General features: G+C 47.8%; 1 protein-coding gene across 2 annotated transcripts in view; it reads right to left on the minus strand.

Annotated features, from left to right (window-relative positions):
* Nucleotides 1-1,228: 1,228 nt before the first annotated feature.
* Nucleotides 1,229-19,308, minus strand: part of GPD2 (glycerol-3-phosphate dehydrogenase 2) — a 51,595-nt gene continuing 33,515 nt past the window's right edge. For both annotated transcript variants that reach the window (XM_054069830.1, XM_054069831.1), the window contains exons 9-17: nucleotides 16,528-16,721; nucleotides 13,412-13,546; nucleotides 13,006-13,181; nucleotides 12,397-12,528; nucleotides 11,793-11,951; nucleotides 10,917-11,029; nucleotides 10,743-10,821; nucleotides 10,527-10,625; nucleotides 1,229-4,252 (exon numbers count right to left, since the gene is read on the minus strand). In XM_054069830.1, the coding sequence (XP_053925805.1) occupies nucleotides 4,127-4,252; nucleotides 10,527-10,625; nucleotides 10,743-10,821; nucleotides 10,917-11,029; nucleotides 11,793-11,951; nucleotides 12,397-12,528; nucleotides 13,006-13,181; nucleotides 13,412-13,546; nucleotides 16,528-16,721 (1,213 nt within the window). In that variant the 3' untranslated portion in view covers nucleotides 1,229-4,126. The remainder of the gene's footprint in view (nucleotides 4,253-10,526; nucleotides 10,626-10,742; nucleotides 10,822-10,916; nucleotides 11,030-11,792; nucleotides 11,952-12,396; nucleotides 12,529-13,005; nucleotides 13,182-13,411; nucleotides 13,547-16,527; nucleotides 16,722-19,308) is intronic.

The following is a 19,308-nucleotide window of genomic DNA, read 5'->3' on the forward strand; positions in this document are numbered from 1 at the left end:
GCGCATCCCTGCACCTTCTGCCTGATGACAGCATGGATACCGAGAGGCAGCCTGCCGGCTCACTGCACCGCAGCCGGGCACAAAACCAGGGGGATGCTGCAAGAGGGGAACGAGGAGCAAAACACACCTACGAACGTGATCCCCCCCCTTTTCCAGCAAGGGGAAACAGCAGGCACTTGGCAGCGAACACACAGCCTGGCTGAAGCCGGCTTTCTCCACTCCGTGGACACGATCCTACCTGACACGGGAAACACTCAGCTTGGGCACCAATGCCAAGATATTAACGTTGCTGCGATATTCCATATCACATTCCTAACAGGAGCTGCAGCACAGGAGTGAACTTAAGTTGCAATAACCCTGTGTTTTGCAACATTTGGAGGAGAAACTGGGCAAAGTGATGGAGCCTGGCCCCAAAACGCTGCTACAGAAACACTCCTGCTCCTTTCAGCTCAGCATCGAGCAGTGGAGTCCAGATCACAACCCAAGACAGTTTTAGCACTGCAGAATATTTGGGATGAAGATGATTGTAGCAAATGTTTTCTGACTTATTACTTACGCATCCTAGACGAGATAAAATTCATTAATTAGACTCCGGAGGTCTCAGTCCTTGTTACTTCTGAGGGGGACATACGGAGGGGAGCTCTTCTGGCTGCACGTACACAACCTCGCATTCCACACAGCCCCAGAGCAGTTGTGGAATATCCCTATTACAAGTGTAAATTAAAACCTATAAAATAATATGGAGATGATAAAAATTGCGTTAAAACTGATAACAGCTTCACTGATTTACTGACAATGAAAATATACAGCATTTTTCTCTGTCAGGACATTTATCAACACACGGCAAACCCAGCCTAAACTGACACATAAAGTGATCAAAATGGATTAGGAAATCTCTTCCGTTCGTTCCTATTGATTTTGGTTCGGATAAAATTCATCAGTGTGCAAAGGAACGCTCGCTCCTGGCATTTCCCCCCCAGACCCGGCCCGTGGCCGGCTGTGATTGCAGGCGGTGCTGGAATACCTTCCCCACAGCTCCTACTTCCCAGGAATGCTAAGTGCGGCATTAACTCCTAATTCTCACTTTCCAGCTATCAAGTGCTAAATTCTGAGCTAAAATGGGAAAGTGCAGAGAAAATTATGTCATGTTTACTAAGCAGCGTCTATCTGAGCTTTTTTCCTTTAAAAAGAAACTTTTTCAAGGCTAATCCAAGTTATTTTGGTAACTGCCATAACAAACTGCCAGGGAAGGGACCGCTTTTAATGACTTTTATTGATTCATGCTTTCAGTTCGTACTCAGTGAAAAACAAGGCACATTAAATACATTCTCTTATTGCTCCATAAATGCATGCGGCTCATTCTGTATATCAAAAGTAATAAATAACAGCAGTAAAACACCAAGACAGTTATAAAAATGACATCCCGGCCTCAAACACAGTGCTTAACAGTTCGGTCTAGAGCAGGATCCTAACAGAATTCCCAAGTGCCACGTGTGGAACGCACTCCGTGCGTGGATGTGTGTCCATACACACACACGTTGCAGAGACACTCCCCATCGGGAGTGCAGTTTATTTAGAACACAAATACCCCTCCATCCCTCCCCCCATCCAGAAAGCCAACTCCCACCTCAAAAAAATAACAGGAAAAAAAGGGGAAAAAGGGAAATCACATCAGTTTTCCCACGTAGGAGCAGAACAACGCAAGGCAGGGACAGTTCATAACTCTTTAATTCACATAAAAAACAAACACAGCAAAGCCAAATCCCTGCAAACAACAGTAAGGTGAGCAATAAATACTCCTGGCTGTTTGAGTTGAGCAATAAATACTCCTGGCTGTTATCCGTGCGGGCGCAGTCTGGCTCAGCGCACACACAGACCCCTCTCCCGGCACCCAGGGCAGCCACACGGAGCCGGCTGGCCAAGACATAGCAAGCGTGGCACGAAAGTGCCTGGGATGCAAAGCAAATTCCAATCACAGGACACACGCATGCAACCAAGACATTCCCAAAGTCACCTTCTGCATGCAATGTTACAAAAATACAGAGGAGACTTTGGGGACAAAGCAGAAAATCCTGGCTTTGCACGTAAACTTGTGCTATTAACCCTTAACAGTGCCACGCAGACAGGAGCGGAGGAGAATTTGTCTTTAAATCATATAAAATGTTAAACGCTGTCAATATTTCTCTGTCTGGCATGGAAATGGTCTCATTGCTTTTACTTTTTTTGCCCTAAATTACTGTCAATTCAGAATCGCAAGCCCCTTCCCTCCTCCCCGTGCTCACTGCGCCAACCTGGGTGTTGCTCCTGCACTGCCCTCTTGCTCTGCACTTGCGTCCTGACCTGAAAAGCGGATCAGAACCCCCTGAAAGGAATCTGGGGATCGGAAACTGTGTTCAACATCACAGATTTCACGCGAACACTGCAGAACACAGCTCATAAAAGATAAGTTTCCAGGACTGCAAAAACAAACCGCTTTTTTTCCTAAACAATCTCAGACAGTGGTGTCTCCTCATTCCCACCGACCGTGCCTCACCAGCACAGGGCTTGGAGCAGATGAGCCGTAACTCTTAACGAGAGCTGCGCCTCGGTGCAAGGCAGCATCAAAAAACATTTAACGTGCAAAAACCACCCAAAAAGCTTTTTACTGGGACCAGCTCCATCCCCCAGACTGACAGGAACAGAACCACCTCCCAAATTTTCAACGAGCCTTGCCCTTTTCTTTGCTATTTTTAAACACCCGAACTGTTAATTTTTCTTTAACAGGGCTCTGCCTCTCCCGACGAGCACAGCGCCCCTACTCCCCGTGCCACCCCCACCCCTCCTCAGCACCTCCGCTTGTGGACGCAACCATTTTCCATTTGAAACATCAAAGCAACCTTTGCCGTTCATTCCCTTCTTTTCCATTGTGGAAAGGGGACATCAGTTAAAATATAGATTTTACATAAACAGGAATTCCGACACCTCGGACCTGAGGCTTGGTTAGAGTTGTAAATTAGTTATTTATACTCTGAGAACATCACAGTGTGACAAATCCATCAATAATGCATCCCTTCCGTGTCCTACACCGGTCAGAACCCTCCCATCCGACCTTCACCTTCATCAATCCAACAACAGAGGCAAAGAGTCAGAGACAACATCGCTGAAATCAGCTCGCATCACTGGGCCTAGCTTGAGTTTTTTCATTAATAAATGAAATACAATTACATTTAAATATTTTCCTGCTGAAAAAGAGCCCTTCCACTTTTGTAGAATGCCAAACAAACATCCTAGTTCTGTGTTTAAGCATTTTTAAACAAAACATTAAGACTTACGCTATCGAAACCTGCCATCTCCTACCCATCCCTAGTGTTTCTCCAGCCCCGAAACAGCGAGCAGCACTTTCAGCATCGCCCTGTGCCAGACAATGCTGCTCGTTGGAGGGAGAGAATTTTTATTAACCTGGAAGAAAGGAGAGCTGTCCCCTAGCTTTTAACTAAATTATCAGCTTGGGTGATTAATCAAGCTGTCTCGTAGTTCTCCACATTCACCCTGCTGATCTTTGAGCCTGGCCAGGCATTGGCACTGCTGAAATCACGGAGCACTGGGAAGAGCAAACCCTGCAGGAGGTTCCTGACGGCACCTCACTGCAACTGCTAACCAATTTTCATTCCTTTTGGGACAACACCTCCAAACCTCAGCATTGCCTCTCTTGCTCCTCATGGAAGAGGACAGATCAGTAGCTTTCGAACACTAAACATGCATCTGCAAAACTCAACGCAATGCATTTAAGGGCAGGATTCACTTTGAGCATCCACAAAGGTAAGGGTGCTATAAAAGTTCATGAAGAAGGCAGCACGTGCACGGGTTTGCACACAAACCTTTCTAAGCTGTATTCCCGACCTCCTGTTAATGAACCCCTACATCTAAAGGATACCCAATCCAAAAGGCCACATACCGGAGTGTTAAGAGCTGTACGGTAAACTGTTAATAACAAAACTGAATGCACCAACGTATTTGTGTAAGAGCTACACCGATAGACAGGTACCGGTTGTCTTCAAGAAGCAGGGACAGCCAGGAGCACTGGAATGTTTTTCAGCAGCTACGTGTCTCTGTTGGCCGTGACTGTAAGCAGACGTTGCGGTTGAACTCACAGCCCACCGCCACTCCGGTCTACCGGAATCACCACCCTCTGGCGCAGATTCTCCTCGGCAGTCTTCATGAGAACAGCCAGCCGGCTGCCGGAGACGTGGCCCTTCTGAATGGCGCTCATCAGCTGAGGACACAACAGGGAGAGAGAGTGTCCCGTTAGGTCATTGGGAAGACACAGAACATGGAACAGCCTCAGATCAGCAGCCAGGGTTGCTGCAACGAGTCCCAGTCCCTGAGCAGACACCACACAGCCCTCACCGCTACGGCTTACGGGTCATGGAACACCATTGGAGTCAAGCAGGTTGGTGCATGAGCAGTGTACGGACACGCTGGCTGTCCTCACCACAGGCCACCAGTGGCAGGCATGGAAATGGCTCCAGTCTGAACAATGGCAGAAGGAATTATCTTGTCCAACAGCCGTTAGCAAGCTTTAATGAATACACAGAACAGATATTTCCATACATAAAGTAAAACTGGAGCACCTCTGCTATGAGGACAGGCTGAAGGAGATGGGGCTGTCCAGCTTGGAGAAGAGAAGGCTCCAGGGAGAGCTTAGAGCAGTTCCCAGTACTGAAAGGGGCCCCAGAAAAGCTGGGGAGGGACTTCTTACAGGGGCCTGGAGTGATAGGACAAGGAGGAACAGCTTGAAATTAGAAGGGGGAAGATCTAGATTAGACATTAGGAAGAAATTCTTCATAATAAGGGTGGGGAGGCCCTGACCCAGGGTGCCCAGAGCAGTGGTGGCTGCTCCATCCCTGGAGGGGTTCCAGGCCAGGTTGGATGGGGCTTGGAGCCCCTGAGCCAGTGGGAGGTGTCCCTGCCCATGGCAGGGGTGGCACTGGATGGGCTTTGAGGTCCCTTCCAACCCAAACCATCCCATGAAAACTGCTGTACAGTTTCTGAGACACAGCTCAGCACTCACTGACATCTTCCAGAAACAGCAGTGAGTCTTGGCCATGCATGGGGGGCGTTAGAAGCAGAAGTACGGAATATGAACCTCTTGGGAGTTACGGTGCAGGCAACCATCAGCACTGGAGTTTGCAGTGACACTTGGGAATGTGGGATAACCGCTCTATTTCACTGGCTTCGGCTTGATTTTGTTTAATACCCCAGCAATGTAACTGAGAGAAGAACGCCACTCCTGACCCACCGCCGCCTGGGATCGTGCCCTTTCTCATCCACACACCCCTCTTTCAGGAGGCAGCGCACTTGACTTCCACAATTCTTTCAAATCCGAATTTCTTTATAGACTTTTAAAACTAATTTACCTTTAAGTCCTCAGAACTAGACTCAGCTCTATCTTAACGAACACACACTAGTGCTAAGATTTTAGTTAATTCTCTTTTATCCCATGGATAAAATGAGCATTAGACTTGAAATTACATGCAGTCAGCTTGTCAAAGACTGCTACGGAAAGCAATTGGCACCGTCAAAATGCAATTTCTTGCTCCCATTCAGTGCTAAGTATGCCTTCGCTGTAGGAAAATCCATTAATTATGTCTGCAGCTGGACCTGTGCAAATATGGTACCAACCCTGCTAAAGGGGTAACAAAGGGGAGGGAGAGAAGGGAATCCCATGCCCTACAGACCCAGCTGAGCCAGAGAAACCTCTCCACATTTGAAGGCATTTGGATTGCTCTGTGCAGCCCCATGATATTACAGTCATGGAATGGTTTAGGTCGGAAGAGACCTCAAAGCCCATCCAGTCCCACCCCTGCCATGGGCAGGGACACCTCCCACTGGCTCAGGGGCTCCAAGCCCCATCCAACCCGGCCTGGAACCCCTCCAGGGATGGGGCAGCCCCCACTGCTCTGGGCACCCTGGGCCAGGGCCTCCCCACCTGAACAGCAAAACATTTCTTCCTAAGACCTCGTCTCAATTTCCCCTCTTTCAGATTAAAACCATTCTACCTCAACCTGTCCCTGCGCTCCCTGATCAACGGTTCCTCTCCCCAGCTTTCCTGGAGCCCCTTTCAGCACTGGAATCTGCTCCAAGGCCTCCCCCAAGCCTTCTCTTCTCCAGGCTGCACAACCCCAACTCTCCCAGCCTGTCCTCATAACGGAGGTGCTCCAGCCCTTGGATCATCTCTGTGGCCTCCTCTGGACATGTTCCAACAGCTCCATGTCCTCCCTGTCCTGAAGACTCCAGAACTGGACACAGGCTCCAAGTGGGTCTCACCAGAGCAGAGGAGAGGGGCAGAATCCCCTCCCTCTCTGCTGGTCCCACTGCTGTGGATGCAGCCCAGGACACGGTTCTTCTGGGCTGTGAGTGCACACTGCTGGTTTACATGGAGCTTCTGAACCCTCAGCACCCCAAGTCCTTCCCCTACGGCTGCTCTCAATTCATTCTCTGCCTGTTTGTGCGTGGGTTGCCCTGGTGAAAGCAGGCAGCCAGCACGGCTTCACCAGGGGGAAATCCTGTATGACCAACTTCATGGCTGTGATGGGGTAATTGCAGCAGTGGACACGGGAAAACCAACGGATGTGATCTATCTGGACTTCTGTAAAGCCTTTGACATGGTCCCCCACAACATCCTTCTCTCTACATTGGAGAGATATGGATTTGGTAAGGAGGATAAGAAACTGGTTGGATGGTCATATTCAAAGAATAGTGGTCAATGGCTCAAAGTGCAGATGGAGATCCGTGACGAGTGGTGTCCCTCAGGGGTCCGTACTGGGACCAGTGCTGCTCAATATCTCTATCAATGATATTGACAGTGAGATTAAGTGCTCCCTCAGCAAGTTTGCCGGTGACACCAAGCTGAGTGGTGTAGTTGCCACACCAGAAGGACGGGATGTCATCCAGAGGGACCTGGACAGGCTGGAGAAGTGGGGCTGTGAGAACCTCATGAGGTTCAATAAGGCCAAGTGTAAGGTCCTGCACCTGGGTTGGGGCAATCCCCGTTTTCAGTACACGATGGGGGATGACGCGCTTCAGAGCAGCCCTGCAGAGGACTTGGGGTGCTGGTCGATGAGAAGCTCGACATGAGCCAACAATGTGCGCTCACAGCCCAGAAGGCCAACCGTGTCCTGGGCTGCATCAAAAGAAGCGTGGCCAGGAGGGTGACGGAGGGGATTGTGCCCCTTTATTCCTCTCTTGTGAGGCCTCATCTGGAATACTGTGTCCAGTTCTGGAATCCTCAACATAAGAAGGATATGGAGCTGTTGGAATGGGTCCAGAAGAGGGCTACAAAGATGATCGGAGGGCTGGAGTACCTTCACTGCGAGGACAGGCTGAGAGAGTTGGGGTTGTTCAGCCTGGAGAAGAGAAGGCTCAGAGGAGACCTTACAGAGACCTTCCAGTACCTGAAGGGGCCACAGAAAAGCTGGAGAGGGGCTATTTGTAAAGGCTTGTGGGGATAGGATGAGGGGGAATGGGTATAAACTGGAAAGGGGCAGATACAGACTGGACATTAGGAAGAATTTCTTCACCATGAGAGTGGTGAGACACTGGCCCAGGTTGCCAAGGGAAGCTGTGGCTGCCCCATCCCTGGAGGTGTTCAAGGCCAGGCTGGATGGGCCTTGGGCAGCCTGATCTGGTGGGATGTCCCTGCCCATGGCAGGAGGATTGGAACTGGATGATCTTTAAGCTCCCTTCCAACCCAAACTACTCTATGATTCTGTGATTCTGCGATTTTCTGAAAGCACTTGGCACCGCTCTGCTCCCCGCCCGGAGCACTGCGCAGCCACCCCAGTACAACCTGTTCCTATATCCTAATATAAACGTCCACAAATATTTGCCCACACCTTTCCACAAGCATTCTGCGGTGAAACGCAATTACTTGAAAGCTTCCAGACAGCAAACACAAAAGTATTGGGAACCGACTTAACAGAGCCATTTAAAACATTAAACAAACATATAATGTATTTTGTTCCTTCCATGGCAACCTCCTCTTCATCTATTGCCACACTTCCTACGGAGCCTGTGGCTCTGCAGCAGCTCCTGGGGTGCTGCTCTACGGGAAAGAGCAGTGCCAGAACAAGTGACCACAGTACTGATCACCGGGTGATATATTCTGATTGCTTTGTGCCAGGCACAGGAGAAGCCGGTACCCCAGGAGTGACATTGTTCCAGAAAAGAAACTGGGGAGCTACTCCACCAGTGGGACTTGACTTTGGTATTTTACAGCTGTCATGGCTGAACAAGACCATTCAGCCGAGCAAAGCAAAAACCCAGAGAGCCACCCAAAAATCTATAGCAGACACAATTACTGGTGGTTTTGAATCCTTAACCACCACGTATCTATAGTAGAATCACGGAATGGTTTGTGTTGGAAGACACCTCAAAGCCCATCCAGTCCCACCCCTGCCATGGGCAGGGACACCTCCCACTGGATCAGGGGCTCCAAGCCCCATCCAACCTGGCCTGGAACCCCTCCAGGGATGGGGCAGCCCCCACTGCTCTGGGCACCCTGGGCCAGGGCCTCCCCACCTGAACAGCAAAACATTTCTCCCTAAGATCTCATCTCCATCTCCCCTCTTGCAGCTCAAAACCATCCCCCTCGCTCTGTCCCTGCTCTCCCTGATCCAGAGCCCCTCCCCAGCTTTCCTGGAGCCCTTTCAGCACTGGAAGCTGCTCTAAGGTCTTCCCCAGAGCCTTCTCCTCTCCAGGCTGAACAACCCCAACTCTCTCAGCCTGTCCTCCTACAGGAGGTGCTCCAGCCCTCACATCATCTTTGTGGCCTCCTCTGGAATCACTCCAACAGCTCCTCATTAACCAAACTACAGCTCGCACAGCCCTTATAGTCAATGGTGGGTTCCTCCGTGCCAGTTCAATGTTTTCACATACAAAGGGGTGGCAGAAGGAGATCCTTTCCAAGAGCCAGAAAAGCAGCTGTGATTTTCTCTCACGAATTCCCAAAGCCTTCATTTCTTTTCTTCCCCCATGGTTGGTTTCGTTTTTCCTTCCCTCCCCACAAGTGCATCTCGGTTTTCCAGCTAAAATCACTGCGTTTTAGGCAAAGAAATCCTCCCTTTTTCTAATGCTGGACACAACTTGTGTAATTTTTCTGCATTTAGATTCCACGATGCTGCTCTTATCTGCAGCTCATCTCAAGAGAGACAATTACCATTTCCTCTGCCTTGATCTTGTTTGTTTAACTTGACACAGTGAAGAAAGGGCTGACATTGACCAAAATCCCCAGCACTAATTTATCTCATGTTCAGCATTCATCATTGCCACCAGGCAGGAAAGACATGGCAGTCACTTCAAATGCCACACCAGGAACGGCTCCACAACAGCAGAGCCGGCTGGCACGGTGCATACGCAAGAGAGCCCAGCAAAGAAATGTGGCTCAAGAGCATCCCTTGATTTTGTTTGAAAGCCCAGCAAAAAGTAGATGTGGAGGTTGCCACTGCAACATCCTTCATGCAAACAGAGATGCATTAGCCAAACCCAGAGTTAAAATTGGATTATATGGACTGTGGATGCTTTAACCACAGCTGATTCTTTAGCAGGTTCAATATAGTAGAGAAACTATGAATCACTTAATAGATCTGGATAAATTCACCAGCAGGAAAGCTGGGGAGGGGCTCTTGATCAAGGGGTGCAGGGATAAGACAAGGGGAATGGTTTTCATCTGGAAGAGTGGAGATCATGATGAGATCTTGGGGAGAAACGTTTTCCTGTGGCATTGGGGAGGCCCTGGCTCAGGTTGCCCAGGGAAGCTGTGGCTGCCCCATCCCTGGAGGGGTTCCAGGCCAGGTTGGATGGGGCTTGGAGCCCCTGAGCCAGTGGGAGGTGTCCCTGCCCATGGCAGGGGTAGCACTGGATGGGCTTTGAGGTCCCTTCCAACACAAACAATTCCATGATTCTATGATTCTATGAAATGTCAGTGTGCATTACTGTGCCATTGACCTTCCAATGGATGACAGGGTCATTCTGAATTTATTTAAACAGCATTTATATATTAAAAAAGCCAAATTTAGGGCTATCAAACATGGGATACTTTGTAAATTGGATCTGGTCTTTGGGTCTCACTGCTTCTGCACGTGAAAAAAATCCTTGGATTTCAAAGTTGCTGGAGGATGGCTCTTGTGTGTCACCTAGAGAATCATAGAATCTCAGAATAGTTTGTGTTGGAAGGCACCTCAAAGCCCATCCAGTCCCACCCCCTGCCATGGGCAGGGACACCTCCCACTGGCTCAGGGGCTCCAAGCCCCATCCAACCTGGCCTGGAACCCCTCCAGGGATGGGGCAGCCCCCACTGCTCTGGGCTATCTGGGCCTTCCCACAAATCCCATATTGCTATCTGGCAAACAGCACCAAGCTACAGCGCTTATCACAGCAACACCCACCTTGTCTCCTACCCAGCCCTTCAGCAAAGAGGGAAAACCATTCAGCATCCACGCCTTTGTTCCCTGAAGGTACAGCTTCTCTTGTAACAAGGAAACACCCACCTGCAAAAACTCATTGAGCTCAACCTGTCCATTTTTGTTCAGGTCCACTTCATTTAGGATATCATGAAGTGTGTTTTCAGCAATTTGCACGCCGATGCTCTACAGGAAAAAAGCAGGGATGATCATTAATGGCATCAGCTGGCACCACCTACGCCACCGCTGAAATTTAGATATGAGGCTTCAACAGGAAACAAAGAGGACACAAGAGGACTTCACCTCCAGGACACGCTGCACATCCAGGATAGTAATGAACCCCTTCTTGTCCTTGTCAAACATGTGGAATCGCTTCTTGTACCTTGCGAGATAAGAATTATCAGTGGGAAAACTGCACTCAGGAGAATGGCAGGTATTAATTCCGAGCAGCACAGGGAACTCTCTCATTTCACTTACCTTTCAATGTCTGTAGGTATTAGGCTGATCTCCGAGCTGTCTGTTAATTGATCCGATTTCACTTTGTAGCCCATTTCATAATAGAGAAATCTTTTAGCAGCTTCAAGCTCTTCCTACAGCAAAAAAAGAAAATCTGTGTATCTGAAGAATAGCAAGTTCTCACACAATGATTTTTAACACAGTATTTATCAGCTTTTTCCACTTAACAAGGACTTATCCTAGGTTCAAAAACTGAGCAGATGCTACCTGAAATGTATTTTAAAAATAGGTTAAACTTAGGCACTGTTTCATCTTGAAAAGACGTATCCAGTCTAGCAAAGACTTCTAATCTCTGTGTAAACACTCCTAGGACCACACCGCGCCTCCAGGCACTCACGGTCCATCTCCCTGTTTCATGAAGAATGGCACTTGCAGGTCAGGCCCACAAAACTCCCTTTAGCTCAGTGACAGTGACCTTAAGCGTTAGCTTAGGCCAGGGAAGGATGGAAACGCAGCATCGCCACCTTGCAAATGACACAGCAGACAGAAAGCAGTGACAGAGATTCCAAGATCCTCCCTTAGTGAGGCAGATGTCCTGAAAAGTGTCAGTAAACAAACTAGTTGAACAGGAATAGGATAAGTAACACCAAGTCTGCTTTCATTTATGATGTTGGGGGACAACAGGACACAGATCCTCACTTCCCTCTCTAGCCCTGGCCAACACCAACTCATTTCACAGCTGCTTTGACAAAGCCTTCATAACAAACTGTGCAACGTGAATCATTCTCTCACAAAGAAAGCGTCACTTGATGCTTTCTATTCAGCTGACTTAGATTGTTAACATGGAAACTACTTAAGGAAAAACAAACAGTTTCAGATGAAAAAGGCCCTTTGTACCTTCTTTTTCTGCTCACTCCAGTTGAGTTCCTTCCCCATTATATCTATGATCCTTGGCAGGGCTTCCTCTGCAGCCTGCACGTTCAGGAAGGCCAGGCGAGTGCGTCGGGAGATCATATCCACCGCCGTGCGGGCATACTCTTTAACGCCATAGACAACCTAGGAGTGTAAGAGAAGGGCGGAAAATGCAGATGGGAAAGCAGACTGGCGCTGTCAGAAACGATGTTGTGTCACAAACCGCATGGCTGCACAAATGGAACTCTGTGTAACCGGTTCCCACCCAGACAAGAGAAGAGTTTGAAACGTTCCCTTTTCCTTGGAATGTTTTTAAATGCATCTGAGAACAAACACATAGATATGAAATAAAAATAGACATTATATCATTATAAATATTTAATTAGATGTAAACATATTAATCTGTGCGTATACAAATATAAAAAACAAAGCATGCTCTGTGGGAGGGGAAAACCAGGAACAGATAAAAACTGGACCTCAACAAAAGTAATTACTTATGGAGATGCCCCAAAAAGCACGACAGATCTCCTCCACAACCTGCGGATCCCAAGAAAGGAATTAAACAACAGCCTGGAGTTTTCCCACATACCTCAGCTTCAATGTAAGGAAATTCAGACACAAGACGTTTTCCAACGATGGGCCACCTCTTTCCTGTCACTTGGGCTATTTTGGCTACCTCAAAAGCTTTGCCTCCATATGTTGAAGCCAGATGCTGAGCCACCTGCGGAGCGAGACACAAATTCAGCACAAATGGACATATTTTTCTTGACATACTCATATGGCAAATATCAAATAGGCTGGAAAAAGCATCAGATTTTGATTGTGTGTGTGGAAGCTACTTGTGAATGAGTTACAGTAGCGCTGTCACCATTACGTGTCTATCGCTGTAACCGTGACTAAGGGTGCTCTGACTCTGCTGCACAGAGATCACATCTGTGGTCACATCCCAAGTACAGATTTTGTTGGGCTCAAAGGAAGACTGACCCCAGCATGTCCTAAGTTTTAGAGCAGGAAACAGTCCAGATTAGGAAGAAAGGAAAAGGGAAGAACAGAACAACTACTTGAACTACCTTTGCCAGACCGCAAGTGCTATCAGGTGTGACAGGCTTTGTACAAGTCAAGTTGGCATTGGATTTAGTGGGGAAACAAAACCCTCCAACACAGAAACAGCAGAGCATCAAGAGAACCCGCAACTCACCTCACTTTCTAGCCCATAGTCTTGAGCCAATCTAATGTAGAGCGTGGGACTCCAGTCCTCAGCCCCTTGCAGCTGCAGCCCGATGGTCTTACTGGAACCCGCCTTCAGACCATGCGCCTGGATGGCTGCGTCAATGGTGTCCTGCGCCATGGCACGGTAGGTTGTCCACTTCCCACCTGTAACCACACATCTACCTCTTTACTTGGGGAAAGTTAGCAGGAAACAGAGTTAGTATGTACTACATCTATTTTATGTATCACGTTATTCTTGCTACCAGTCACTCTACCGCTGCCAGAACATTTTCTGGTCATAAGAACATGAAGGATTATCCTGTAACAAGAGAAGTTTTGAATAAAACATACTGTGGGAGCCCAGTGAAGCTGTACTTGAAGAGAACGTCCAGTACCTGCTATGGTGACGAGGCCACTATCGCTAATGGTAACAACGTGATTCCGGGATATCGACTGCGTGTCTTTGGAGTTGGGGTCTGTGACCAGAGGACGAATGCCACTCCACGCTGCCAACACGTCTCCTCTTCTCACTGTTCAGAGACAACGATCAGCCAGGAACTGAAGGGTATTTATCTCATATCACTCCCACGGTCCTTGCAGCATCAGCTCTGAGCAGATGCTCACTGTGAAACAAGAACTGCTCCACACCAAGCTAGTTAGTTCAGCAACTCAAAAGGTTCTCCAAAGTAATGGAACACACCAGGCTACAGAATTAAAACCTGTACTGCCCTGATTGGTATCAAGAACACTCTCTAGTCGAAAACAAAGTTGGACACAGAGAGCTTCATCTTCATACTGGTTAAAATCCAACAGAACAGGGATAGCCTGGGAACTCACCAACCAAGAGAGAGTCAACCCTCAAACTCATCCGTCAGATCAGGGAAACACCAAACTCAAATCCCAAAGCCTACCAAAACCAAACACACACCTTGCGGCACTGAGTCTTCTTTGCTTGTCCTGACATTACATTTTAGACACCAAAATAAAGTTTGTTCCACAAGAGCAGAACATTTGCTTTAAAAGTTTTTCTCCAGCTTGCAGGCTATTTTTCCAAGTCCTCCTCTTGACAGGTGATCTTTATCCATAGCCTTTATTGGAAGTGCACTTACACATGTGCACAAAGAGAACATTCTTCAGCAAGGCTGTGGTTGATTGCAGTGCATCCTCCAAGCCTCTATCCCATGCCAGCATTTGTTACTGCACAGCAACCCAAAAGGGCCCGACTGCCTTGAAATACACCACCCACCACATGTCACAGAATCATTAAGGTTGGAAGAGTCCTCTAAGCTCATCCAGTCCCACCGTCAGTGCTACCCAAGTTAACAAGTGGTAGGATGACAGGAAATGGCCTCAAGTTGTGCCAGGGAAGGTTTAGATTGGATATTATGAAAAATTTCTTCATGCAAAGGGTTGTCAAGCCCTGGCAGAAGCTGCCCCGGGCAGTGGTGAGGTCCCCATCCTTGGAAGGGTTAAAAAAATATTTGGCATATGTCTGTGGAACATGGGGACATGGTTTAGTGGGCACGGTGGGACTGGGCTGAAGGTTTGGACTGCATGAGCCTAGAGGTCTTTTCCAGCCTTAATGATTCCATGAGAAGTACAATCCTAAAGCCAACGCTGACTGCTCAGTAAACTTAGAAGAGGAAAACCTGAAGGCATCAAGTCATCACCGAAGTCCCCAACAGTTGTGGAAAAATGCTACAGCCTCCAAAAGCCACTTTTTCTTTTTTGATATGGGACTAACAGGGAATTGAATGAAATTAATTTTGCTGCTTATTACATTTTAAACAGCTAAATTAACCAGATTGCTTTATGCTGAAGCCTTTGGAACATTATTTTTGAACCCAACTTTCAAGTAAATGATAATTGAAAACCAGTAACAGGGTGTAGAAATCTCCCCAAAGCACACCAAGTAGATTTCAGGAATCAATGGTGCTCTGCCAGCATGTTTAACCTGCCAAAATGAAGTGTTAATCACAGGAATAAGATACCATATTACGTTTATAAACTAATGAAACTCGAAAAAGCAGCCTGCGTGACACTATAATTAAAGAGCTGGACCATGGCCAAGCCTGTGGAAGTTGATAACCCTGGCACTGTCTCCAGCAGCAAAAAGGCAGGGCTGCAGCACGTTGATACGGCCGGCGCAGTTGTTCGTTCAGTAACGAGCAATCTATAAACCCCTGCTAATTGCGTGTGTGAAAAACAGCCTGCGCCCAGGTAGGTTTGGTGCAGGACGATTAAATGCTTCTCTAAAACACCCCCCAAACCCTGTGTCTTGGGCACAGCCCCGGCTCTCCCACACTCATTTATGTCCACTTCTGTACAAGAAACTTAAACCATGCTTCCCAAAGACTCTGAACTTAATACAACACAGAGCTGCCCGTTACCCTCTTTGGGAAACAAGTAACCTGGCATTCCCGATCTCCAGGAGCCAGACTCCCTAACCTAAGGATGCTGCAGTGTTCCTGACCACTTGCTTTTCAGACCTATTTTAATGCTGCCGCTACAGCAGAAATACAGAATAAAATGCTTTACAGAACAAAACCCCTCGCTATGAAGGAAAGAAGCCTCTTGCCTTTAAAGCAGTGCTGAGTCAAAGCAGGACAGCACGGCACAACAACCATGTTCTCAGCTCAGCTACCAAGGGAACAACTCCCACTGAGTGATTATTATCAATTCCCCCTTTTGCCCGCTACGCTCTCCTCTCCTACCGACAACTGACAGATGTTTGCCACACCAAGAAAAGCAAATTCTAAGAGTAAAGCACCTAGAGAAGAAGAAATACAAAGACGCGGGGAAAGTCAGAACAACTCTTCCTTCAACGGACATTAGGAAGAAATTCTTCATGCTGAGGGTGATGAGACACTGGCCCAGGTTGCCCAGAGCAGTGGTGGCTGCCCAACCCAGTTCCAGGCCAGGTTGGATGGGGCTTTGAATGCCCTGATCCAGCGGGAGGTGTCCCTGCCTATGGCAGGAGGGGGGAACTGGATGGACTTTGAGGTGCCTTCCAACCCAAAACAGTCTACGACTCCATGATTCAAAAAAAGCATGTGAGTTACTGGATGTGCATGCATTGAGGTGCACCCGGAGAGACCCTGCTCCGCAAAGCCCTGCATCTGCCACTGCAACAGACCAGAATGACCTGGCTGTGGAGCCGGACAGTGAGTGCAGTGGGGTGAAAGATATCTGAGATCTGAGCATGCAGATATCAAACAATTGCCAGTTTGAGTAGTACTGCTATGTCTGGAAAGCATCATTTTATAGCTCTGAAATGGAGATCAAGACGACTTTCACTTGAATCAGAGAATGGCTTGAGGTGGAAGGGTCTCTGAAGGTCACTCAGTTCCAACCATCCTGCCATGTCCTATCAGTTCTAGAAAGACCCTGATGCACAAGACCAGTAGTTAAGAGTCCCAGAAAAGCTTTAGACAGACAGCATTCACTAGGACTGAAATCCCACAGCCTCCTCAGTGTCCTCCCGGAAAAAACAGAGCTGACAAAGGTTTACCTTCAACATCACCACCAAGGTAGTTGCGCACTTCGTTCAAAATGAAGTTTATGTCTTCTTCTGTCGGTATGGGATGGGACGTAACATCCGTCGGGCTGTCTGTCGTCCCTGCGATGGTCATCTTCTCCCAGGGCAGGAAGAAAATCACTCTCCCATCGCTGGTGGCTGGGTCAAGCAGACCCATGTTGTCAGGGCTGGAATAAAGAAGGACATGGTTCACAACACCTCAGGGATTCTGTTCCCAAACACCTTGCGCCCAAGATAAAGTATTGGACAAAGTATTGGACAAAGTATCCTTTGTTCTTGGATCAAATGATTAAAATACAAAAAAATCAGAGATTCCACACGCAGCCGTGACCAGGCTTTCCAAAGCTTTCCAAAGTCCCAGAATTCTGAGAAATAAGGGCCTGGAATGTGATGCTCAGATGTTATGAGAATTCCTAAGTGAGTTAGCGGACCACAACCTTACACTGAGGAATCAGGATTCAAGATATCTCAAGTCCTCATTTACTTTGGAAAATCCTGCTCACTGAAATTTCAAATACAAACACTTGGACATTTTACAACAGCGATTACCTGAAACTTGTTATGGAATGAACAACTGCTTTTAATCAAAAAGCAGGCAATAACTGGTAATAACACCACAAAGGGAAGGGAAGGCTGAAACAGAACACAGCTTAAAATGGAAGAAAGAAGCACAGAACACTATGTTCTGTTCTCATGCGCCCAAGTATGTACCAAGGAAAATGTAAGATGACAACTTATTAACTCAAATTCTCTGTTATCCACTCCATAAACAGAGGGCAAAGTGAAAGGCACACAAAATCCCACAACCTGCACCCGCCACAGAGGTAGGGCGTAAGGGTTAGAAAGGAAAAGCAGGGAAACCCAGAGCTCAGCAACACTGAAACGCTAAGCGTACATGGAAGGAATAGATGGAAACAGGAAAATTCCCATGCTAGGGCAGCCAGAGACTGCTCACCAGCTGCCATGTCACGGGAACAAACGCCCCAGATCCTCAAAGACTCGGACCAAGCAGCAGACTGAACACTCCCAGCTCCCTCCAGGGCAATCCTGAACTGGAATCATGTTTGAGGGAAAGAAGGCAAGAGATGTCACCATGTCACCACCCTCGGGGCCAGCAGACACCAAGGGGGTGCTGGCACGCTGGGGGGTTTATTTGTTTATGCAGCCCTATGAAGGGAGAGGTTCAGTAACATTAAGCAAAGCAGGAGTTCTGACTTCCGCGTAAATGATTCCTGGTATGATGGGAAAAACTAAATCCACACATACAAACACAGTTATCACTGGTTACATAGCTCTGCTGCCGTTTCAGAAAACAGAAGGCTCCTATAAACTCTGCAAAGCAAACAGCGTTCATGCAGGAAAACCCGGACACTGTCCCTGTTTCCACTCGGATTTCTTTAAAGGAAAGATGCTGACTGTCGTGGCAGGAGCTGGAATTCCCTGAGAAATCATCTCCAGTCAGTGTAGCAGCCTGCAGGGTTTGCACCTGTCCCAGGTAACTGGAGACGGAGGAAGTGTATGGAAAGAGAAGAGGAAGATTTATTTGGGTGGCAATAAGGACCATCGGAAGGGAACGAGCCAGGGCCTCAAAAACCTCCTCACGCAATGAGCTGAAAGAAGAGAAAGTACTGTAGGCCTGCGTCCAGTTCTGGAGACCTCAGCACAGGGAGGACATGGAGCTGTTAACACAGGTCCAAAGGAGACCAAGGAGATGATCTGAGGGCTGGAGCACCTCTGCTATGAGGACAGGCTGAGAGAATTGGGGTTGTTCAGCCTGGAGAAGACTTTGGGGAGACCTTAGAGCAGCTTCCAGTGCTGAAAGGGGCTCCAGGAAAGCTGGGGAGGGGCTCTGGATCAGGGAGGGCAGGAAAAGGATGAGGGGGGAGAGTTTTAAGCTAAAAAAGGGGGAGATTGAGATGACACATTAGGGGGAAATGTTTTTCTGTTCAGGTGGGGAGGCCCTGGCCCAGGGTGCCCAGAGCAGTGGGGGCTGCCCCATCCCTGGAGGGGTTCCAGGCCAGGTTGGATGGGGCTTGGAGCCCCTGATCCAGTGGGAGGTGTCCCTGCCCATGGCAGGGGTGGCACTGGATGGGCTTTGAGGTCCCTTCTGATCCAAATCACTCCATGACTCTATGTTTCTAAAGACCTGCTTGGCTGGCAGTTATCTATTTAAGAGGGCCGCAAGCTGAACCAGGGAATATTTCATTTTTAGGAAGTCTAAGCCAATTCCTGCAGATAGGTTTGCAATATCTGGAAAGGCTAGAAGAGGAGCTGAAAATTTCATACAGAGCATGTATATTAGCACATTTTTTAGATGATATTTATAGACAGCTTAAGCACACAGTGGGCAAGGTACAATTTAATAGGGGAAGTCAACACGGATTTGTGCAAGGTAAATCACGTCAGAAAAGTGATTACTTTTTAAAATGAAAAAGCTATTGATTCAGAGACAGAGGAAACCAGAGATTTAATATCCAGTATCAGAATATCCAGAAAAGTTAGGACATTGTCTCAAAAGTATGATATTTTTTTAAAAAATGTGATTTTATAAAAACTGTTAAAAACAAGGAAGGGGAACAAGTAAAGACTGAAAGTTTCACCACAACATCCAGTCCAATTGTCAGCCCAACACAACTCAACAAGTGATAGGACAAGAGGATATGGCATCAAATTGCACCAGGGAAGGTTTACACTGGATATTAGGAAATAGTACTTTGAGGACAGGGTTGTGAAGCCCTGGCAGAGGCTGCCCAG

Source organism: Cuculus canorus, chromosome 6 (assembly GCF_017976375.1).
Source record: "Cuculus canorus isolate bCucCan1 chromosome 6, bCucCan1.pri, whole genome shotgun sequence".
Classification (NCBI taxonomy): domain Eukaryota; kingdom Metazoa; phylum Chordata; class Aves; order Cuculiformes; family Cuculidae; genus Cuculus; species Cuculus canorus.